Consider the following 25,306-nt stretch of genomic DNA (forward strand, 5'->3'; position numbering starts at 1 on the left):
ATCCTGTGCAGGTGTTGTTACACGTGGTCTGCCACTGCGAGGATGATCAGCTGTCCATCCTGTCTCCCTGTAGCACTGTCTTAGGCGTCTCACAGTACGGAGATTGCAATTTATTGCCTTGGCCACATCTGCAGGTCCAAGACCAAGTCCATATTATGGCAAGAACAGCTCAAATAAGCAAAGAGAAACGACAGTCCATCATTACTTTAAGACATGAAGGTCAGTCAATGCGGAAAATGTCAAGAACTTTCAACATTTCTTCAAGTGCAGTCGCAAAAACCACCATGCGCTATGATGAAACTGGCTCTCATGAGGACCGCCACAGGAAAGGAAGACCCAGAGGTACCTCTGCTGCAGAGGATACATTCATTAGAGTTACGAGCCTCAGAAATGGCAGCCCAAATAAATGTTTCACAGAGTTCAAGTGACAGACACATCTCAACATCAACTGTTCAGATGGGACTGCTTGAATCAGGCCTTCATGGTCRAATTGCTGCAAAGAAACCACTACTTGAGGACACCAATAAGAAGAAGAGACTTGCTTGGGCCAAGAAACACGAGCAATGGCCATTAGACCGGTGGAAATCTGTCCTTTGGTCTGATGATTCCAAATTTGAGATTTTTGGTTCCAACCACCATGTCTTTGTGAGACGCAGAGTAGGGGAACTGGCTCCTGAGTGGCGCAGCATTCTAAGGCACTGCATCTCAGTGCAAGAGGTGTCATTACAGTCCCTGGTTTGAATTCAGGCTTTATCACATCCGGATGTGATTGGGAGTCCCATAGGGCGGCGCACAATTGGCCCAGCGTCGTCAGCAAGACAATGCTCCATGCCACACTGCCAAGTCAATCAAGGTGTGGATGGAGGACCACCARATCAAGACCCTGTCATGGCCAGCCCAATCTCCAGACCTGAACCCCACTGAAAACCTCTGGAATGGGATCAAGCGGAAGATGGATGGTCACAAGCCATCAAACAAAGCCGAGCTGCTTGAATGTTTGCGCCAGGAGTGGCATAAAGTCATGCCAAGACACATGAAAGTTGTGATTGAAAAYCATGGTTATTCCACCAAATATTGATTTATGAAYTCTTCCTAAGTTAAACCATTAGTATTGTGTTGTTTAAAAATGAATATGAACTTATTGTCATTGCATTATTCGAGGTCTGACAACACTGCATCTTTTTTGTTATTTTGACCAGTTGTCATTTTCTGCAAATAAATGCTCTAAATGACAATATTTTTATTTGGAATTTGGGAGAAATGTTGTCAGTAGTTTATAGAATAATACAAAAATGTTAATTTTACCCAAACACATACCTATAAATAGTAAAACTGATAATTTTGCAGTGGTCTTTAAAAAAAGGGATATATAGATTTATATATATATATAGATCTCTTTTTACCCTTAAGACTTTGCGGGCCCAAAAAAAATAACTTGCGAGCCCGCCTGTTACCGACCCCTGCTCTAGTGACTAGTGAAGTTATTCCAACCATTCCACACCAACCCAACACCCTTTATCAGAGAAGGGCAGATCTCATGTCCATCCTCCACTGACCCACATGTCCTTTCACACCTCTCCTCTCAGACTGTTCTCTTTACTGAAACAACAGTTAATGCCTCTCCCTGTAAAGCTTACAGTGATGTGTAAAGCATACTGTCTAATTACAGGTACTGTAAAGTGGAGACCAGTGTTTCTGTGTGGATGTTGTTGCAGAAACCATATCCGACAGACTGTAACAGGAGTGTCGTATCAAGTCTGTGGCTGATTGGAGAGATTGACTGGTGAAGACAGAGAGGAAAGGGATCTCTAGTACTCTAGTTAGGAGGATCTAGTTACTGTGCTCTTTGTGGCGGTAGACTATGTTACCATGATCAGTCCGGTGGTGATRGGGTCATTGCATCCATGGCACAGGTCTCCGAACTTGGCCCAGTAATCCTTCTTGCAGAATAGCCGGCCCTCCTTCTCATAGTACCAGTGGGACAGGGAGGCACTGCACTCACAGCATCTGAACAAGGAGAGAGAGAGAGATAGTMATTTTAAGCACAGCTGACTTCGTAAAACTGGCTAGGTCTTTGAAACCAGTACTGGCYCAGGTTGACGTCTTGTCGGTGCTGAAGATTAGACAGTGCAGGGTTTGGCCTCCCCCTCCGCACAACATTTAACTGATTGTTGAAAGTTAGTCTTGAAAACCAATTAGCCACCACATCCTTCTCGATAACACCCCCTACAGTCTAGAGGTCGACCGATTAATCGGAATGGCCGATTAATTAGGGCCAATTTCAAGTTTTCATAACAATCGGAAATCTGTATTTTTGGACACCGATTTGGCCGATATTTWTTWTTTTTTTTACACCTTTATTTAACTAGGCAAGTTAGTTAAGAACACATTCTTATTTTCAATGACGGCCTAGGAACGGTGGGTTAACTGCCTTGTTCAGGGGCAGAACGACAGACTTTTTACCTTGTCAAACTCGGGGATTCAATCTTGCTACCTTACGGTTAACTAGTCCAACGCTCTAACACCTGCCTTACATTGCACTCCACGAGGAGCTGCCTGTTACAGCGAATGCAGTAAGAAGCCAAGGTAAGTTGCTAGCTAGCATTAAACTTATCTTATAAAAAACAATCAATCAATCAATAATCACTAGTTAACTACAATGGTTGATGATATTACTAGTTTATCTAGCGTGTCATGCGTTGCATATAATCGATACGGTGCCCATTGCGCGAAAAAGGGACTGTCGTTGCTCCAACGTGACCTAACAATAAACCATCAATGCCTTTCTTAAAATCAATACACAAGTATATATTTTTAAAACCTGCAATATTTAGTTAATATTGCCTGCTAACATGAATTTTTTTTAACTAGGGAAATTGTGTCACTTCTCTTGCAACAGAGTCAGGGTATATGCAGCAGTTTGGCCGCCTGGCTCGTTGCGAACTGTGTGAAGACTATTTGTTCCTAACAAGACAGCCAACTTCCGCAAAACGGGGGATGATTTAACAAAATCACATTTGTGAAAAAAGCCAATCGTTGCACGACTGTACCTAACCATAAACAGCAATGCCTTTCTTAAAATCAATACACAGAAGTATATATTTTTAAACCTGCAATTTAGCTAAAAGAAATCCAGGTTAGCAGGCAATCTTAACCAGATGAAATTGTGTCACTTCTTTGCGTTCATTGCACGCAGAGTCAGGGTATATGCAACAGTTTGGGCAGCCTGGCTCGTTGCAAACTATTTTGCCAGAATTTTACGTAATTATGACATAACATTGAAGGTTGTGCAATGTAACAGGAATATTTAGACTTATTGGATGCCACCTTTAGATAAAATACGGAACGGTTCCGTATTTCACTGAAAGAATAAACGTTTTGTTTTCTAAATGATAGTTTCCAGATTCGACCATACTAATGACCAAAGGCTCGTATTTCTGTGTGTTATTATGTTATAATTAAGTCTATGATTTAATATTTGATAGAGCAGTCTGACTGAGCGATGGTAGGCAGCAGCAGGCTCGTACGCATTCATTCAAACAGCACTTTCGTGCGTTTTGCCAGAAGCTCTTCGCAATGCTTCAAGCATTGAGCTGTTTATGACTTCAAGCCTATCAACTCTCGAGATTAGGCTGGTGTAACCGATGTSAAATGGCTAGCTAGTTAGCGGGGTGCGCGCTAATAGCGTTTCAATCGGTGACGTCACTCGCTCTGAGACTTGGAGTAGTTGTTCCCCTTGCTCTGCAAGGGCCGCGGCTTTTGTGGAGCGATGGGTAACGATGCTTCGAGGGTGGCTGTTGTCGATGTGTTCCTGGTTCGAGCCCAGGTAGGGGCGAGGAGATAGACGGAGGCTATACTGTTACACTGGCAATACTAAAGTGCCTATAAGAACATCCAATAGTCAAAKRTATATGAAATACAAATGGTATAGAGAGAAATAGTCCTATAATTCCTATAATAACTACAACCTAAAACTTCTTACCTGGGAATATTGAAGACTCGTGTTAAAAGGAACCACCAGCTTTCATATGTTCTCATGTTCTGAGCAAGGAACTTAAACGTTAGCTTTTTTACATGGCACATACTGCACTTTTACTTTCTTCTCCAACACTTTGTTTTTGCATTATTTAAACCAAATTGAACATGTTTCATTATTTATTTGAGGCCAAATTGATTTTAGTGATGTATTATATTAAGGTAAAATAAGTGTTCATTCAGTATTGTTGTATTTGTCATTATTACAAATACATTTWWAAAAAATAGACCTATTCATCGGTATCGGCTTTTTTTGGCCCTCCAATAATCGGTATCGGCATTGAAAAATCATAATCGGTCAACCTCTACTACAGTCGCCACCATTGTCACACACACTACAACAAAAGCATGGGAAAATTGCTCACTATTGGGTAACTCCACATTTTTGCTCTAATAYAATTGAATGGCAGAGGCCTTCTTTACAGCTTTTGAAGGCCTAACCAATTGCTGGCTGAGCTAGCTAGATTTTTCTACCCAGAAACACAAACTGATGAGATGGAATCAGAAGATCATAAAAATTATTCAAAAGATGAAGTAGAAATGAAAAATAAATTGTATTTAAAAAAAWAWAWATACGTTTTTATATAGTTCCCCACTAATTTTAGCCCATCATGGGGCTAAACCAGTGAGATGTGTCTTACTGAAGGTAATGCAACAGATAAGAACATTTAAGTTTCATCACTTTCAGATCCATGACGCGTTAACCACTAAGACTAAAGCAACACTTCCACATACATTAGGTCTTAGACCAAAGTGAGATCACAGACAAACCCAACACTGTGACTAATAAAGGTCTTGAAACAACAAGGATATGATGAATGACACCTACACATGTCAATGCTATCCAAACACAACATCCAACTATAACAACATGGTTGTTACTCCAGTGGCTTTTGATCCACACGACTGCAAAGTGATTTTATGCGTTCCAATATCATTTGATTTAGAATAAAACATCTCAGATATATAACCACGTTTATAAACTGGGTGGTTCAAGCCCTGAATGCGTMTACAATTGGTACGACAAAACATGTATTTTTACTGCTCTAATTACGTTGGTAACCAGTTTATAATAGCAATAAGGCACCTCAGGGGTTTGTGGGATATGGTCAATATACCACAGCTAAGGGCTGCATCCAGGTACTCCACGTTGCGTTGTGCATAAGAACAGCCCTTAGTCATTGTATATAGGCCATATACAACACCCCCTCGGGCCTTATTACTTAATTATATCATAGACATAAGGGGCTATCTGCATGTGGAGATCTTAAGGAATGGACTTATCGCTGTCAGTAACAGTGGATTAAGAGAGCTGATAGTGAGATATCTTTCTCAAGGAGAGGACAGAGCTGAATGATTGGGTAATGATGTCAGGCAGATAGAGATCATTGGCTGATAGACAGGCTGAGGACTGAGGAGTGAAGGGGAGAGGAGATGACATCACAGACGACAACACAGTCAATAATCACAGAGACACACACACCAGAGGAGGCTGATGTTAGAAAMTAGGAGGACATACTCATTGTAATGGCTGGAATGGAATGAATGGAAGGGTTMCAAACACATAAAACACATGGAAACAACGTGTTGACTCCATTCCATTGATTCCATTCAAGCCATTACAATGAGCACGTCCTCCTATAGCTCCTCCCACCAGCCTCCACTGACAAACACGCGCACACACATACACAGACACGCACGATACTGAACATACCAGATAGATGACACATCATTGATCTAGCTCAGGGTGGTAGTCAGCTTTCCACCTTTCTGCAACCATGAATCAAGATAAAACAAGTTCCAGAGGAAGTAGTTTAGTTGGCTATTCTAAACCACAACAATACCACTTTAATAAAAAATAAAAAAAGTTTACCTTTATTTAACTAGGCAAGTCAGTTAAGAACAAATGTTTATTTACAATGATGGCCTACCAGGGAACAGTGGGTTAACTGCCTTGTTCAGTGGCAGAGTGATAGGTTTTTACCTTGTCAGCTCGGGGATTCGATCCAGCAACCTTTCTGTTACTGGCCTAACGCTCTAACCACTAAGCTACCTGCTGCCCCATTTCTGTTCCAGCCAGGCTCTATGTTGAAATAAGACAAACAAATGACATCAGCTCTCCTTCGCTGAGCTCTTGAAATGACGACAAGAGTTTGAGAYGGCTCTGTGCATTACCCTTTTCATAGAAATGAGCTGAGCCAAGTTGAGCTGAGCTATAGCCTACTGGGATGACCTATTTGCTGGCTGGGGCCATGCTGTATAGGACAAAGTGATAGTCTGAAAAGGTCATCTGTGTGAGACATCCATGACTAACCGAGTGTCTMCACTCCATTCCAGTGGACCATCGTCCATTAGCTCTCCTAGTCCTTCCTCTGCCAGACAGCCAGGGATCAATAGGAACATACCTGGGGGAGTCAGGGGGACTTTTGGTCATCAACCCCCATCTGCTGCCTCTGCTGGGCTACAGAACATCCAGACCAGAGGCCTAGGAGGGAAAAGTGAATGGGGCAGTGGTGTAAGRGTATGGGGTGTAATATTAACAGATTCAGTTTAGGGGCCTGGCAACTGTTGGGAGGGACGCCTAGGGAGAGGGAAATGAGGATGAGGACATAGATAGAGGCTGATGGGGCTAAGTGAGTGGAACAGATTGAGCAGGCACTAGAGGAGAGGACAGGTCAATTCCCATGGGTTTCAGCAGTTATCAGACTTCTTTAAGTCAAGCCAGGACACACACGCATGCGCCCATGCAGAAACACACACATGTACACACACTAAACCTCCCTCTTTCTGATATGCGCATGTGCTCACATAGTGAACATCTCAGTGTAACGTTAAAAACAGAGCTCCCACTACTACACCCTGATCGTGCTGCATGCAGTATGCTGAGCATGTGGTGTGATGATAGGAGGCAGAAGAACTGGATCAAGGGTAGTCAGAGGACACAGACACACTACTCTACCTAGTCAGCAGTCTTGTCTTCCAGCTACACCTCTCCCTCTGCAGAGTCATACCTGGGCCTGCTCTTTACACAGTAGGCATATCAGTCCACACAGGGCTTCAATGCTCTCGAGCTAAATCCAAGCTGAAGTCACCTTATCAGGGAAGGGCATGTGGAGCTGAACTGTACTGTAACAGAATACCATATGACTATGACTAAACAGTTAGTTCTCCAAATATAGTCTTATGTTACCCACAGTAGCAGGCAATAGTAGTAGGATTACATGCGAGTGAAAGTGTGAGTGTATGTGTTTGTGAGATACCCTTTGACAGGGTCTGTCTGGAGCGAACTTTGGTGGATTTGTGCCTGTGCCTATGTGTGTGTGTGTGTGTGTGTGTGTGTATGTCCATGCCTGTGTGTGTGTGTGTGTGTGTGTGTGCGCATTCATGCCTGTGTATGTGTGTGTGTACCATGCATGCCTGTGCGTGTTTGCGTTACAGGGGGCACATAAGAGGATTAACATTTTGAAAGATTCAGAGGGAGACTCTCTTACCCATTGTACCAAATACCCCGCTGGATGACTAAGAGCTTGCCCTGAGTTCAGTACTACTACTTTCTATACACACACAAAACTGTTGCACTTGTACTGTACAGTAGCCTATATTGCCGGACAAAGCTGGTGACCCAAAATAATAACTGACAAGAGTAACAACATAACACAAACACTATAGCATGCTACTCAGAGTCATGCCCCATATATCTACAGGATGAACATGAATCCCTGAACAGGACCAGTGGCCCACCATCCACCACAGAGAAAACACAATGGTAAATATAGATGTGATAATGTGAGATGAGTAATGCAAAATGGTCTGTGGTGAAGACCAGAATGAGATTAAGGGCTGCACGTCAGATACACATAACCAAAATACTCTGAGATCAAATGCTGATGTTAACCACAGGAATGGCTACAGAGAAAAGTGGGTACTGGATATGATACTGATGAACTACAAGGCAGACCTCATATCTATTCATATGAAATGGTCATGCCTTTTTCTTTTCCACGCAGCACAGAGTAAGCTAAATGCAGAGCTCGCTGAAAGCATCGAGAGAGAAAAGAGAAAGAGAAAAAAGAGCACACATAAGGATAGAGTAAAGCAGGAGAGAGAGATGAGAGAATAAGAGCACACAAAGGATAGAGTAAAGCAGGAGATGAGAGATGAGAGAATAAAGAGCACACATAAGATAGAGCAAAGCAGGAGATGAGAGATGAGAGAAAAAGGCACACATAAGGATAGAGCAAAGCAGGAATGAGAGATGAGAGAAAAAGAGCACACAAAGGATAGAGCAAAGCAGGAGATGAGAGATGAGAGAATAGAGCACACATAAGGATAGAGCAAAGCAGGAGATGAGAGATGAGAGGAATAAGAGCACACATAAGGATAGAGTAAAGCAGGAGATGAGAGAATAGAGAAAAAGAGCACACATAAGGATAGAGCAAAGCAGGAGATGAGAGATGAGAGAAAAAGAGCACACATAAGGATAGAGTAAAGCAGGAGATGAGAGATGAGAGAAAAGAGGTTTAGCTCTGCTGAAATAGATAGAAGAAGGAAAGGATATGCCGGGACAGAGAGAGGAGGCGCAATGCTTAAAGGAGGTAGAGAAAGAGGAAGGTAGAGTCAGGGTTTTTACTTGATAAGATGAGCTTTGGGTGACAAGTTCCTAGGGCTCTGTTATCAGGGCCGGAGGGGAGAGAGGGAGAGAGAGAGGCAGTGAAAGGAGGGATGAGCTGAGGGAGGAGTGGAAGGATGGAAAGAGAAATAAACAAAAAGGCAAAAAAATGACTATTCCACAAGCGAACAGACAAGCAACTAGGAAAGATCCCAGGTTCTGAGATGTCAGACACCCAGCTGCAACTACCTAGGGGCCTAGAAACATCCAAAGAAGGGGGAGAGGAGAGGTGGAGGGAGTCACAAAATCTGGAGACCCCTCTCTAACACCTCTATTGCCAAATGGAATCAKCCAAAGTGCCTYGTAATAAAATTCCACTCCACTTCATTCTCCTTGACCCCCCCTCCCCCCCCCAGCCCCAGGGAAACCCATGTCATATTAAATCACCACTCACATAGAGACAGGCCGAGACAGAAAGACTGGTCAAAACACTGCATTCATAGAGACAACTGTTCCACCAAAACACTGGATTCATAGAGAAAGTGAGAAGAAAATGCACTTTTCACATCATCCATTCACTTTAGATATACTGTATATAAAAAAAATATTGATATGTAAAACACACTGTGTAATCAACATAGTTCGCCAAATTATTTGCCTAGCATTGACTCTATGATCACAGTGATGCTTTTATGTGGAGATATTAGATTCAGAGATTATTTAATTAGCTTGATGTTTGTATACTGTAATTATCTTTGAACTGCCTGCTGTGTATCTTATTTACAGGGCCGGTTCTAGCCTTTTGGGGGCCCTAAGTGAGATTTGTCACCTCTGCAAAACATTTTAAAAGTACATTTTCCGCAATTTTACACGTTTTTCCATGGTGGAGAGAAAATGTAGCAATTTAATAAAAACWTTGCAATTATACTCATTTTGCCATAGGGTGGCAAGAATTTGTATCAGTTTTAAACATCCACAAGAGCTGAAAGACAATGCCCATTCTTACCCATGATGTTGCACAACGATTTAAGTCAATAAGTCATCGTTTTAGTCAGAGTATATATTTGGGGTTGAAGTGGGAAATCCGAAGTGGTAACTTCAGAAATGTCCCATGCCAATGATGTTTCCTCTATGATATGTTGTGCTAATATCAGAAACACCTGCAAAGTCCTTCCTCTTCGTGAGTCGTGACTGAACTGAGCAATGTAATAGATCATATTTGGCTGAGTCAAACAGCTTTTCGCGGTAGATACCTGAGCCATGGAGCAAATAAAAATAGGGGGTGCAATGTTTTGCACCTCCAATTTTTTACCAGTAAATCCTTAATCCATTGGATAATTTGTCAAGTTTCACAAAAATGTTTTGCTAGTCTGTATAAAAAAAAGATATGACTATTTTATAAATGTTAAAATTGTATATGATAAGATTGAATTGTAACCCCCGCTCCCCCCCGTTGCCCCAAGATTAATGGTTTTGCCTACGCTCCACTGTTTCGATTGGTGCAGCTATTATCCAGACGCTCTTATGCATACATTTTCATACTCTTTTTGCACTGTTAGGCAGTACAGTTAGGCTATCCATATTACCAGAGCTTCATCTTATTCTTTCTATTTCTATGGCTGACTCGTGGCCGCAATTTATGGAACATGACAAAACTTTTGAGATAACAATAGATGGCAAAGTCAAAGATACTGGTTTCCCCTATTCATCTGTGGCAAAGTTTTCCCTAAATGCTAATGACAAATCCAGCTCCAGAACCAGCCATAGCCTAGCCAGCTGGCAAATCTTTTGAATACAGTGTAGCAACAACAGATAACTTTAGCTAGCTAGATAAGATTAGCATGCTCGCTATCGACACTGACTGCTGTCAGTGCCCTACGTATTGTTATTTCTCCACTCCACCTGGAAATCACCACAACGTTCCCACCCCCAATTCATGAAAATGTATTAGCAACCTGCGCCATTCTTTGGAGGTGGAACCTAAACGAGAATTTCTGTTATAGGACAGGAATTTCAATTGAAATAAGGGCAGCATTGCCCTCTGGTGGGGGCCTTTAAAGCTAAATTCCCAAATCTAGACCTTTTGCCATGAGTTATGCCATGTTAATATCATATCTGAGTGAGAATGACTAACAAAATCAATTGGGGTCCCCTGGAGATCAGGGCCCTTGGGCACATGCCTTGCGTGCACCATCGGTGTTCGGCCATGATTACTACAAGATTAAACAGCTGACTAGACTAACTACCAATCTAAAAATGTACATGGCTAATTGTCAGCTAATTGAGTGACTGACATAACAAGATAAATACTGCAGATGCGCAAACAAATTTTGAAATTGCACCTGGTGTATTTTACTTTATAATTTTTTTATTCACTTTTTATTTGTCTTTTATTTATTATGACTATATTTTTTTAATATAAATATTTCCTTTATTACCCTCCAACCCCTCCCCCAATTGGAGAAAACTATTGAACAACAACACTTAGGCCTGTATTTCCAGCTTATACATACTATATACATTTTATGGACAGTCTATTTTACAATAGTTTTATTTGTTTTGTTTTTAATTCTTCCACCACCCTCAACCTCTCCCATATATTTATGATCTCCATCCGGTTTGATTTCTGATAGTGATGAGGGGTGGTCGTTTGACCGCAGACCCATTACAGACACAGGGAATGAGGCAGTGATCGCTGAGATCCTGGTTGAAGACAGCAGAGGTGTATTWAGAGGGCAGGTTGGTCAGTAAGCTAAGGACCCTGGGACTAAACACCTCCCTCTGCAACTGGATCCTGGACTTCCTTACGGGCCGCCCCCAGGTGGTAAGGGTAGGTAACAACACATCCGCCACGCTGATCCTCAACACAGGGGCCCCTCAGGGGTGCGTGCTGAGCCCCATCCTGTACTGCCTGTTCACTCATGACTGCACGGCCAGGCACGACTCCAACACCATCAGTTTGCCGATGACACAACAGTGGTAGGCCTGATCACCGACAACAACGAGACCGCCTATAGGGAGGAGGTCAGAGACCTGGCCGTGCGGTGCCAKGACAACAACCTCTCCCTCAACGTGATCAAGACAAAGGAGATGATTGTGGACTACAGGAAAGAGAGGACCTAGCACACCCCCATTCTCATCGACGGGGCTGTAGTGGAGCAGGTCCTTGGTGTCCACATCACCAACAAACTAACATGGTCAAAGCACACTAAGACAGTCATGCACACGACAAAACCTATTCCCCCTCAGGAGATTGAAAAGATTTGGCATGGGTCCTCAGATTTTCAAAAACTTCTACAGCTGCACCATCGAGGCATCCCGACTGGTTGCATCACTGCCTGGTACGGCAACTGCTTGGCCGCCGACCGCAAAGCACTACAGAGGGTAGTGCGTACGGCCCAGTATATCACTGGGGCCAAGCTTCCTGCCATCCAGGACCTCTACACCAGGCGGTGTCAGAGGAAGGCCCTGAAAATTGTTGAAGACTCCAGCCACCCTAGTCAAAGACTGTTCTCTCTGCTACCACACGGCAAGCGGTCCCGGAGCGCCAAGTCTAGGTMCAAGAGGCTTCTAAACAGCATCTACCCCCAAGCCATAAGACTCCTGAATATCTCATCTCTATATATATATGTTGGAGAGCATACTTAGCACAGAGCTTACTAACATTAGCAAATGGTTGGAGATAATAAGCTATCTCTGCACTTAGGGAAAACTGAAGCAATTATTTTTGGATCCAGACMTAAATTGCGTAGGTTGTCTGAAATCAGAGTGGAGTTAGGGGGTGAGGTGCTGACTACTAAAACCTCTGTTAGCTACTTGGGATGTATCCTTGATGGAAGCTTGGGAGGTGTGAGCATGGCCAATAAGGTGCTAGGGAAGGTTAATGCCAGGATTAAGTTTTTGGCTAGAAAGTCCAAGCTGCTTGATAAGGACTCCATGAAAGTGCTAGCTACTGTCAAAATGGCATTGAATGAGGATTCAATGCCATTTTKACTATGCTAGTACTTCCTGGTTTGGGCGCTTATCTAAACTTATGAAGGGGAAGCTCCAGATAGGMCAGAATAAGTTGATCAGGGTAGTATTGAACGTGAGTCCACGTACTCACATAGGCAGGATCTGCTTTCAGGAACTAAACTGGCTGCCTGTTGAGGATAGGGTGTCCCAGATTAGACTAGGTTTGGTTTACAGGAGTATTTATGGTCCTGCGCCCAGATATTTAAGTGATTACTTTCCTCGTGTTAGGGATGCACACAATCACAGCACCAGATCAGGTGTTGCTGATGYGTGCTTAYACAGGTTCAGGAGTAATGCTGGGAAAGGTACTTTCTTGTATACTGGAGCYTCAGAATGGAATGAGTTGCCTCTGCCTATAAAAACAAAGTAAAAATATGTTTGATGTCCTCTGTGCCCATATGAATAACCCCTATGATGTAACTGGAATGATGAGATAGATGTTCTTCTCTGTTCTTGTTTTATTATTTCTCTGCCGTACTGTGTTCCATCTTGTCTCAAGAGGACCACAATGGAAATAAGTCCCAGACTTTATTGTGTGTTATCCTCAATGATTTTATTCATGTGCATGTATGGTTTTTAAGTTTTATGTGTGCATATTTTTTTAAATGGTCGAATTAATAAACTAAACTAAACTAAATCAAATGACTTCCCAGACTATTTGCATTGCCCCCCCCCCCTCGCTTTTACACAGCTGCTACTCTCTGTCGTTATCATCTATCATCACTCATCTATCATCACTTTAATAACTCTACCTACATGTACATATTACGTCAACTAACCGGTGCCCCCACACATTGACTCTGTACAGGTACCACCCTGTGTATAGTCTCACTATTGTTATTTTACTGCTGGTTTTTAATTACTTGTTACTTTTATGTCTTATTCTTACTCAAAATTATTTATTTGAAACTGCATTGTTGGTTAGGGGCCGGTAAGTAAGCATTTCACTGTAAGGTCTACACCTGTTGTATTCGGCGCATGTGACTAATACAATTTGATTTGATTATGCCTGGAGCCAGCCCTGTCTATTTACCATGTAAACCACTTGACTCAGATATCTGACCAAGATCAACTGCTGCCAGTGTTTTAAATGGGTATCAAAGCAAAAGATCAAGGAATATAATAATTCGGTTTGTTTACAATAATAAAATGATGCCAAATTGACCTGTCACTACGGTAGGTCACTCTTTGAGTGTATCCTTGTGGGTACTTCCATTCAAAATCATATTTTCCCTAACCCGTAACCCTAACCTTATCCATAACCATAACCCTAAACCTAACTCTAACCCTAATTGTAACCCTAACGCTAAACCTAACCCCTAAGTTTAAAAGATTGTTTGTCCTCGTGGTAAATGTCCCATGAGGGAGAATTTTCAATGTTTTACTATCTTTGTGGGGACATTTCCGGTACCCACAAGGATAGTAACACAAGCCCACCCACAAAAGTTTCAGAATGAGTAGACACACTCTGWKGTTTCCCCAGTTCTCCAGGGGACAGACACATCTAGCTGGAAAGTTTCCCACACAGAACCACTCACTCCAACACCAACCTGCCATCTCAGCTGTGTAATGTGATGTATTGGTCACCCTCTAAACCAGTACCATAGTCTCTAACTAAACAACAGCAATTCCTTAAGCTGTGTTTCCTGTTTCTTGTATTACTGTTACTGCAGCAGTCAGATCACATAGAATGTGTTGACTCCACTGATACCCCTCACATCACTGAGTTGAACGGAGTATTGCTGGAGATGACATTTCAATACAAAAATGTATTCATAAAGATGAAAAAATACATCACAAGTCAACCGTGCAAACTATTGAATTCGTCACCGTAACCCAAAAGGCATTGTCTGTTTAATAATCAGACTTTCTGGTGGGACTCTTCAAAATGTCAGTCTGGTCATCCTCTCTCTCTGTCTGGAAGATAGAGGTCATGGTATGACGTGGGCAGAGACACCTCTGAAGGAAGTGAGTTATGTCTACAGGAAGGACCCTCTGTACTGGGCAGGGGAGGAGAGGAAGAGAGGAGAGAACCTCCAACAAGGTGTTGAAAGATTTTAAGTTTTAAATATTTTTTACGATGTAGCATCACGAAAAATCATGTGCTATACATGTAGCCTCCCATCTGTCTCTCTCACTCTCAATTTGTTTTTAATCAGTCGGCCGGACTAGTATCTGTCATGACGTTGCCTGCTTGGGTATTGCAAACCCCATCCCCCTCTCCCTGCCTCTCCCTTTCCTCCTTCAACCCATGCTGTGATCACAGAGAGACGTCGTAAATTCCTGAGAATCTCCTCATGGCCAAACAGTATTAGAGAGAGGGTAAACTTTCAGGACAAAGGAATTTTCTTCCACCTCACAGAACTTGAGGTACGAACATATTTCATGTTCCTGCAAAAGTATAAAAGCTCGGTGGAGATTCCAGCTATGAACCGGTCCGTTTGTCCCCATGTGGAAAACTCATGAGAGACGGGGTGGCTACATTACCATACCGCTGTTTATATAATAACCTCAGATATGAGGTTTACATCTGTTTGTTGTATAAAATGAATGAGTGAGTATGATACTGTTTGTATAATGGTGTAATATGATTTTGGACTGTTTAATGARGAAAAATACAAATCCCGTTTGATTTGAACTAAACCCGAGGACCCGCCCCTGAGCYAGTTGGGTCAGACACCCTGGGACAGCCCCTCTCGGCTATCCGAATAAAAGCCAACTCTGAGAAATTATTACCAGACCACGTTTTCTCCATAGGAGGAGAACGAAGGTTAAGTACCATTGCTGAATCTTTAACCATACCACGTGGTTAAACTCTTAGACAAATAAGAACAAGTCCTTGATATTGACTACTAGTCTGCAGCTAGGAATTCGGTATCATTGAACGCGAAGAAAGACAACCGCCGAAACATCCATTCTATAACGAATGTCACTCTGAACTATCCACAATAGCCAAGACAGAGACCGACGAATCTCCAACAGAAACTAACTTTTCTCCAGCGATCAAGACGACACATTGAGCGTAAATATATATATATTGATTGAAATTGTTCCCGAATGAGTGAGCGTTCATGTGTAAAGGATTAGMATGTCAATTGTTATAATTATGAACTCTGTAGTGACTTCTTAGTCGAACCACAATTTTCCCTTTGTCTAACAAGCCGCCATGCCGGTTCAGCCCACTAGGGCATATTTCTCCCATCATTTCATGTAACCATTTTTAAGTTTGTTTGTTTGTTTATGCATTTCTGTGAATTAATTAGTTAGTAATAAATAAATGATTTAAGACAATTGATGTATGTATGACTCATAGTGAAGACTGGGTTCGTGCAGATAACCAACAATTTACGACGTTTGGAAKGAGACTAACGTGAGGTAAAATAAATAAATCATTAATCAGAATACTATTGATCAGATATGAAAATATCTGAAAGGTTATATTGGGAAATTATAACTTTGTAATCTGACTACTTTCCCTGGTGCTCCCAAATTCATAGTTAATTAGTTACGTTACAACTCAGTTGATCGCGTAATCCCTAATTACAGGAATCTTTGATAAAAACTATAAGTCTTCAATTTAATGATAGCAAAGACACGACATATCTAAAATGTAATTTGTSTCTATATTACATACAGTGCTTGTTGTTCTTGTGAGTGCGTATTGCTGGCAAGACTGCAACCCACACCAAGCATGTGACTATGAGGAAATATGACCTATGTCTTACGAGAGGGGGGAAAGAAAAAGAGAGAGAGGAGAGAGAAAGAGAAAGATTGAGACAGAAAGAGTGAGAGGGCATATGAAGGCAGAGAGAGAGAGGGAGAGAGAAAGAGGGAGAGATAATGAAGAGGTCAGAGGAGAAATGCATAGAGAGAAGAAATAGAGAGCGAGAGAAAGAGCGAGAGAGAGATAAAGATATACAAAGAAAGAGCGAGAGAGAGATAGAGAAAGATATACAGAGCGAGAGAGAGATAGAAAAAGATATACAGAGAGAGAAAGAGAGAGCGTCAGAGTATGTAATGGAAAACAAGATGAGGAAACGACAGCGTCAGGGAGACCAGGGAGACCGCTCTCCTGTTCGCATCTTGTCAACAAGCCAGTGACGATCCCACTGGAAGGGAATACCGAGACAGGGATAGAGAGGGGAATTCCTGGCAGGAGGCCACATTTTCCTACAAATCTTCCTCAGTGGAACAAAATAAAATGTTACATTTCCCCAACCAGACAGGGAAAAGGGAATTCAGCAGATTACAACAAGATTACAACCAGTTCTGCTAATAACATAATTTAAACAATATTTGCGCGCTGGGAATAGAGTAGATTCTACAGTGAGATGGTTAGGATGGATGTAAGGAATTCCCTACTACTAAGTAGTATAAGGATGTGTAGTGAGGTAAGGATGTGCATTATTGGTGCAGAAAGAGAGAGAGCAACCCACAAAATGAGACACATTTATCACGATCCCAACCAACTCCCCCCTCTCTGCACCCCTTTATTATCATTCCGATCTTTTTTATCATTCCTTCGTTGCTGTCTCCCCAGACCCCCAGCCCTTGATGTCACTCCCAAGAAAAAGCATGACCTCATTATCTTGGTGGCCCCTCCCCATTGGGTGTTTTCAAATCCTCCCAGGAAATCCCACAGCCAATCAGACCCAGGTCGAACCCCCTCCCCTCCCAATTGAAAGCTCAGTAAAGAGCCGGCATTAACCCCCTCAGTGCCAGGCTCAGCCATCCCTGTGTTTTTGTTGTCTGCAGCTCTCAAGAACAAAAAGAGCAGGGGAAAGCTAGTCTGTGTATTTTTAACACAGTAGCTGGTTGGCTGGGTTCAGTTCTAAGATGGCTGCTGAACGCTTTTGTCAATGGTGAACAGTTTTTGTTTTAGCACCGGCAGTCTATTGGTCTATTGAGCAGGGGCATGGCAGGTAACGGAGCTTTGTTGAGCCGTGTGGTGGCTGTAGGCTGGGGGGTGAATAGTGTAGATGGAGGCAGATTCCTTTGTGCYCGCTAAGCCCTGTCTCTGTCTGGCTTTCAGCACGGCTATCTATGCACATTCTGTCTGTCTGGGGCAGACTGGACTGGACTGGAAAAAGAGAATGGCCGTTCATTCTCCAATATTCCATGACCACGGGAAAAACAAGACATGAGTGATGGAGACAATCAGGGGCCAACAACATTGGCTGTGGATCTGTCCTAGCATCAGTGAATAGTCACTGTTCAGAGGACCACAATGCATAGAAGTTGTACAACTTTTTGTGTTATCCTCAAAGATTTCAAATACAGTGTATCCACTTGTGCAGCTAGAGTTGTGTTTTTAAATAGTCAAATAACATCTATTTATCTATTCAGTTCAGCATACAAACATGTTGAGTCCTGGATTTTGGACACTGTTGGACTGATATAACTGGTACAGTGAATGAAAAAGTGTAGGAGTGAAGTAGTGAATAAATTCTATATAACATTGAGATAAGGGAGGTGAAATATATTTCTGAAAGTCTGATTAAAGGCTTTTATTGAGGCCAATAGTGTAAAGCTCGGGAGTTTGAACCTACATGTACATGTCCCTTTTCCTTTGCAAATGTCATCGCCTCAGATTAACAATGGAACGTTGCAGTCGGTCTGCAAAAAKACTTAATTAAACTGAACTTTGTGTCCTTGGTTCTGGAGACAGAACAGAGACAGTGTGTCAGTCACTGACCTCAGTCTAAAAATGGGGGGGAAATAAACCTGGCACCACATTTTCTCTATAATCTTTAAATCCACAAACCAGATGAGTTCTGAAGTCGATCATTTTATAAGGAGCTTTCGGGCGAGCTAGCCCTGAGCCATAGCCATTACCAGAGCCCTAAGAATACCCAACTGCAACTGCCAAACCTAGCCATTGTCCAACTAGATAAGAACTGTGTGGCAAGCTARGCCTGAGGTAGGAGATAAGCCAAAAGCTAACCAAAGAATTCATTTGAAATTTGCTCTGGACTAATATAATATACAGTGGGGCAAAAAAGTATTTAGTCAGCCACCAATTGTGCAAGTTCTCCCACTTAAAAAGATGAGAGAGGCCTGTAATTTTCATCATAGGTACACTTCAACTATGACAGACAAAATGAGAAAAAAAATCCAGAAAATCACATTGTAGGATTTTTAATGAATTTATTTGCAAATTATGGTGGAAAATAAGTATTTGGTCACCTACAAAAAAGCAAGATTTCTGGCTCTCACAGACCTGTAACTTCTTCTTTAAGGGGCTCCTCTGTCCTCCACTCGTTACCTGTATTAATGGCACTTGTTTGAACTTGTTATCAGTATAAAAGACACCTGTCCACAACTTCAAACAGTCACACTCCAAACTCCACTATGGCCAAGACCAAAGAGCTGTCAAAGGACACCAGAAACATAATTGTAGACCTGAACCAGGCTGGGAAGACTGAATCTGCAATAGGTAAGCAGCTTGGTTTGAAGAAATCAACTGTGAGAGCAATTATTAGGAAATGGAAGACATACAAGACCACTGATAATCTCGCTCGATCTGGGGCTCCACGCAAGATCTCACCCCGTGGGGTCAAAATGATCACAAGAACGGTGAGCAAAAATCCCAGAACCACACAGGGGGGACCTAGTAAATGACCTGCAGGGAGCTGGGACCAAAGTAACAAAGCCTACCATCAGTAACACACTACGCCGCCAGGGACTCAAATCCTGCAGTGCCAGACGTGTCCCCCTGCTTAAGCCAGTACATGTCCAGGCCCGTCTGAATTTGCTAGAGAGCATTTGGATGATCCAGAAGAAGATTGGGAGAATGTCATATGGTCAGATGAAACCAAAATAGAACTTTTTTGGTAAAAACTCAACTCGTCGTGTTTGGAGGACAAAGAATGCTGAGTTGCATCCAAAGAACACCATACCTACTGTGAAGCATGGGGGTGGAAACATCATGCTTTGGGGCTGTTTTCTGCAAAGGGACCAGGACGACTGATCCGTGTAAAGGAAAGAATGAATGGGGCCATGTATCGTGAGATTTTGAGTGAAAACCTCCTTCCATCAGCAAGGGCATTGAAGATGAAACGTGGCTGGGTCTTTCAGCATGACAATGATCCCAAACACCACCGCCCGGGCAACGAAGGGAGTGCCCGGGCAGTGTGCATTTCAAGGTCCTGGAGTGGCCTAGCCAGTCTCCAGATCTCAAAACCCCATAGAAAATCTTTGGAGGGAGTTGAAAGTCCGTGTTGCCCAGCAACAGCCCCAAAACATCACTGCTCTAGAGGAGATCTGCATGGAGAATGGGCCAAATACCAGCAACAGTGTGTGAAAACCTTGTGAAGACTTACAGAAAACGTTTGACCTCTGTCATTGCCAACAAAGGGTATATAACAAAGTATTGAGATAAACTTTTGTTATTGACCAAATACTTATTTTCCACCATAATTTGCAAATTTTCATTAAAAATCCTACAATGTGATTTTCTGGATGCTTTTTTCTCATTTTGTCTGTCATAGTTGAAGTGTACATATGATGAAAATTACAGGCCTCTCTCATCTTTTTAAGTGGGAGAACTTGCACAATTGGTGGCTGACTAAATACTTTTTTGCCCCACTGTATTTAGGTGAGCAAAGCCAGAGAAAGGAAACAGACGGTGTCTCTGACCCCTACAAGCTCCTCAAGGACAAATAGAGTAACGGCAGAGGAGGAGAGAAAGAGTGATGGAATGATGGACGATAAATTTGAGGAGGAAAGAAAATGTTGATAGAGTGATGGAGGATGAAGAGGAAGAAAGGAAGGAGGGAGGAGAAAAGAGAAGCACCCAGTGTCCCCCCTTTAARAGTCATTCCCCTTCCTCCTTTACTCGATATCTCTCCACATAGTTCTGTCATACTATCCAGGTCTGTGCCCAAACAGTTCGAGCTTCTACTTTTAAAAATCCACCTTTCCTGAAATAAGTCTCTCACTGTTGCCGCTTGTTATTGACCCCCCTCAGCCCCCAGCTGAGCCCTGGACACCWTATGTGAATTTATTGCCCCCCATCTATCTTCAGAGTTCGTACTGTTCAGGTGACCTAAACTGGGACATGCTTAACACCCCGGCCATCCTACAATCTAAGCTAGATGCCCTCAATCTCACACAAATTATCAAGTAACCTACCAGGTACAACCCTAAATCCGTAAACATGGGCACCCTCATAGATATCATCCTGACCAACTTGCCCTCTAAATACACCTCTGCTGTCTTCAACCAGGATCTCAGCGATCACTGCCTCATTGTATGCGTCCGTAATGGGTCTGCGATCAAACGACCACCCCTCATCACTGTCAAACGCTCCCTRAAACACTTCAGCGAGCAGGCCTTTCTAATCRACCTGGCCCGGGTATCCTGGAAGGATATTGATCTCATTCCGTCAGTAGAGGATGCCTGGTTGTTCTTTAAAAGTGCTTTCCTCACCATCTTAAATAAGCATGCCCCATTCAAAAAATGTAGAACTAAGAACAGATATAGCCCTTGGTTCACTCCAGACTTGACTGCCCTTGACCAGCACAAAAACATCCTGTGGTGTACTGCATTAGCATCAAATAGCCCCCACGATATGCAACTTTTCAGGGAAGTCAGGAACCAATATACACAGTCATTTAGGAAAGCAAAGGCTAGCTTTTTCAAACAGAAATTTGCATCCTGTAGCACTAATTCCAAAACGTTTTGGGACACTGTAAAGTCCATGGAGAATAAGAGCACCCCCTCCCAGCTGCCCACTGCACTGAGGCTAGGAAACACTGTCACCACCGATAAATCTACGATAATCGAGAATTTCAATAAGCATTTTTCTACGGCTGGCCATGCTTTCCACCTGGCTACCCCTACCCCGGCCAACAGCTCTGCACCCCCCGCAGCGAATTGCCCAAGCCCCCCCCTGCTTCTCCTTCACCTAAATCCAGATAGCTGATGTTCTGAAAGAGCTGCAAAATCTGGACCCCTACAAATCAGCTGGACTAGACAATCTGGATCCTCTCTAAAATTATCCGCCAATATTGTTGCAACCCCTATTTCTAGCCTGTTCAACCTCTCTTTCGTATCGTCTGAGATCCCTAAAGATTGCAAAGCTGCTGCGGTCATCCCCCTCTTAAAAGGGGGAGACACTCTAGACCCAAACTGTTACAGACCTATATCCATCCTGCCCTGCCTTTCTAAAGTCTTCGAAAGCCAAGTTAACAAACAGATCAGACACCATTTCGAATCCCACTGTACCTTCTCCACTATGCAATCGGGTTTCCGAGCTGGTCATGGGTGCACCTCAGCCACGCTCAAGGTCCTAAAYGATATCATAACCGCCATCGATAAGAGACAATACTGTGCAGTCGTCTTCATCGGCCTAGCCTTTTTACTCAGTCAATCAACACATTCTTATCGGCAGACTCAATAGCCTTGGTTTCTCAAATGACTGCCTCGCCTGGTTCACCAACTACTTCTCAGATAGAGTTCAGTGTGTCATATCGGAGGGCCTGTTGTCCGGACCTCTGGCAGTCTCTATTTCGCAACAAAGCCTCCTTCACTCATGCTGCTTAACACAACCTCGTAAAACTGACTATCCTACCGATCCTTGACTTCGGCGATGTCATTTACAAAATAGCCTCCAATACTCTACTCAGCCAATTGGATGTAGTCTATCACAGTGCCATCTGTTTTGTCACCAAAGCCCCATATACTACCCATCWCTGTGACCTGTATGCTCTCGTTGGCTGGCCCTCGCTACATATTCGTCGCCAAACCCACTGGCTCCAGGTCATCTATAAGTCTTTGCTCGGTAAAGCCCCACCTTATCTCAGCTCACTGGTCACCATAGCAACACCCACCCATAGCACGCGCTCCAGCAGGTATATTTCACTGGTCATCCCCAAAGCCAACACCTSCTTTGGCCTCCTTTCCTTCCAGTTCTCTGCAGCCAATGACTGGAACRAATTGCAAAATCCCTGAAGCTGGAGACTTATATCTCCCTCACTAACTTTAAGCATCAGCTGTCAGAGCAGCTTACCGATCACTGTACCTGAACACAGCCCATCTGTAAATAGCCCACCCAACTACCTCATCCCCATATATATTTTTTTGTTGTTGCTCTTTTGCACCCCAGTATCTCTACTTGCACATCATCATCTGCACATCTATCACTCCAGTGTCAATGTTAAATTGGAATTATTTCACCTCTATGGCCTATTTATTGCCTTACCTCCCTAATCTTACTGCATTTGCACACACTGTACATATATTATTCTATTGTGTTATTGACTGTACGTTTTCTTTACCCTATGTGTAACTCTGTGTTGTTGTTTTTGTCTCACTGCTTTGCTTTATCTTGGCCAGGTCGCAGTTGTAAATGAGAACTAGTTCTCAACTGGCCTACCTGGTTAAATGAAGGTGAATTAAAAAAAAATAAACTACATTTTTTGAAGGGGTTATTGTACTGTACGTGTACAKTTTATGATCTGATCAGGTTTCAGCTCCTAATCTGAGTATTCATGTCTACTTCAAAAGGAATGCACCTGTTGGATTAGTGTATGATGTGATTCAAATGAGGAAGCTCCTGCACACAGCTTGCAAATGATCACCGTTATGAACATTACTACCACAACTAACTTAGCCTACCACAGTAACACATAAAAGGAAAACTCCACCAAAAAACTATCTTTTGGTATTTGTTTCATTATTCCATTGTTGATATAGTCCCAAAATGTTTTGCATGTCAGCAATCAAGTTTTCAAGATATATAACTTTCAAAATACAGAAATCTGGCTGGTATTATTAATTTTGCATCATATGATGAGAAAGTGACAACGCTAAAGAGTGTTTACACAACATGTGTGAAAATGTGTGAAAGCATGAAGAATAACTCATAAACTACAGTTCACCATGGTATTCTCCAAAATCCATGGAAGACAATACACCCATTCACAGCTTTGTGATTATAGGACCCACTATTTATAAATGATGAACAATTTCYCCTAAGATGGTCTGGCTGTCGCTGGATAACATGCTTACAGTATCTGACTACTCACACAAGKCACGCACACGCACACACACAAGCTGGAGTCAGTGAACACAGGAAAGCTTCTCTACATCCCTAATCTAGTTTATTCAKACTGTGGTGTACTCTCTGGGCCTGACACACTGCAAACAGCTGAGAGGCTGGGAAATCATGCTTAGGGTGGACAGGGAGTTATGATCAAAGTCAGACATGGGGAGTTAGAGAGACACAGGCAGAGTGAGGGAGAGTCAGTACTGTGACAGCCTGAATACAGTCAACATGTGTACTAGACTCAACAATGTACACTTTTGYATACTGGGTGAGGGGTAGACAAACAAACAGAGATTGTAAACACATACTGTCACATAAAGGAACACACAGTAGAGACATGGTCTAAGTTCATAAACACATAGCCTAACAAGCATTTATCAAATTCATTCTGGAATAAGCCATCTGTAATATTTCTGGTCACGAAAGTGAGAAAAGCAGACATGAAAACAAGGTTTAAAAATAAGGAAGTGAAACTTGWAACGGGCCAAACATATTTSACAGACCCACCCAAACCACCCTTCTGTCAAGTCTGCGATGCTAACAACATGCTATCTGCTATCACTTCTCCATCAGTAAGCAAATGCATCCAACTCTATTCGAGTGAAAGGTATTCATGACTAAACTGTGAGTTGTTTCAATAAAAAAATTGTAGAAAAAAAATGTAGAAATTCAGAAAAATAGTTCAGAAACTACAACCAAGAGGAACCAAGTACCCCAATGAGTCCACTACAGACCACACAAATCTGCACCATATAACTTCCCATCCTAGCCTTTATGTACATCCATCCAACAAAAGGACTTACTTCTTGCCCTTAATGCGATTCCTGTATCGCTGGTCCCTTCGTGACATGTCTCCCTTCAGAGACAAGGCCTTGCTATGACAGTCAGGAAACAGGCTCATCTTAACAGCAGCGTATTGACTAGATAGGCTATAGCGTAAAGAGGAAACCTGCCATTACTAAACCACACCACCACACAGCAACACTGTCACAACCATGAATACCTTTCTCTCTCTCTCTCTCACGCAGCAGCTGCATTCTGGGGCCTCTTTTTTCTTTTTTAGTCACGTGTTTCCTGTCCCTGCCCTCTCTCCCAGCTTCCGTTGGGAGTGTTGGTGACCCTGTGACATCATAGCCTTTCCCATCCCCCCCTCCTCCTGTCTGACCTCCCTTCATCCCTCTGTCTGCCCCTCAAATACAACTGGCTTCTCAGTCAGTTAGCTACAACCAGCTCCTCATATTCAGCCACAGTGGGATAGCCAATAYTACTCAATAAAGGGTCCCCCATCTCCCTAACTCATTCTACTCATTTCCATCTCCTATTCCTCAAAGATGCCRTAGGCAGGCAGAAAGGTCATTTTCCAATCGTTTAAAACCCTTTTAACACACTCCCTTTTCAGTTTACCAACCTTTTCCTGCGACTCCGGTATTCCATTTTGGATGGAGGAGAGACAGAAGCCCCTCAGCGAATCAGGTGAGGGTTTAGAGGGAGATAACATTTCCTTTAGCCAATTAAGATGATCCTTGAAGAGGAGTCTGTGTCCTAATAGGAATCCTAACAACTCAGGTGATCTTTACAAAGGAAATGGTGTCTCTTTG

The 25,306-nt window shown here is 42.7% G+C and overlaps 1 protein-coding gene across 1 annotated transcript in view; it reads right to left on the reverse strand.

Annotated features, from left to right (window-relative positions):
• Window positions 1-25,306, reverse strand: part of LOC111982683 (LIM domain kinase 1) — a 151,415-nt gene that overhangs the window by 52,278 nt on the left and 73,831 nt on the right. Inside the window, exon 3 of the mRNA XM_070433868.1 lies at window positions 1,869-2,007. Coding sequence (XP_070289969.1) covers window positions 1,869-2,007 — 139 coding nt within the window. The remainder of the gene's footprint in view (window positions 1-1,868; window positions 2,008-25,306) is intronic.

This window comes from Salvelinus sp. IW2-2015, linkage group LG22, assembly GCF_002910315.2.
Source record: "Salvelinus sp. IW2-2015 linkage group LG22, ASM291031v2, whole genome shotgun sequence".
In the NCBI taxonomy this organism is placed as follows: domain Eukaryota; kingdom Metazoa; phylum Chordata; class Actinopteri; order Salmoniformes; family Salmonidae; genus Salvelinus; species Salvelinus sp. IW2-2015.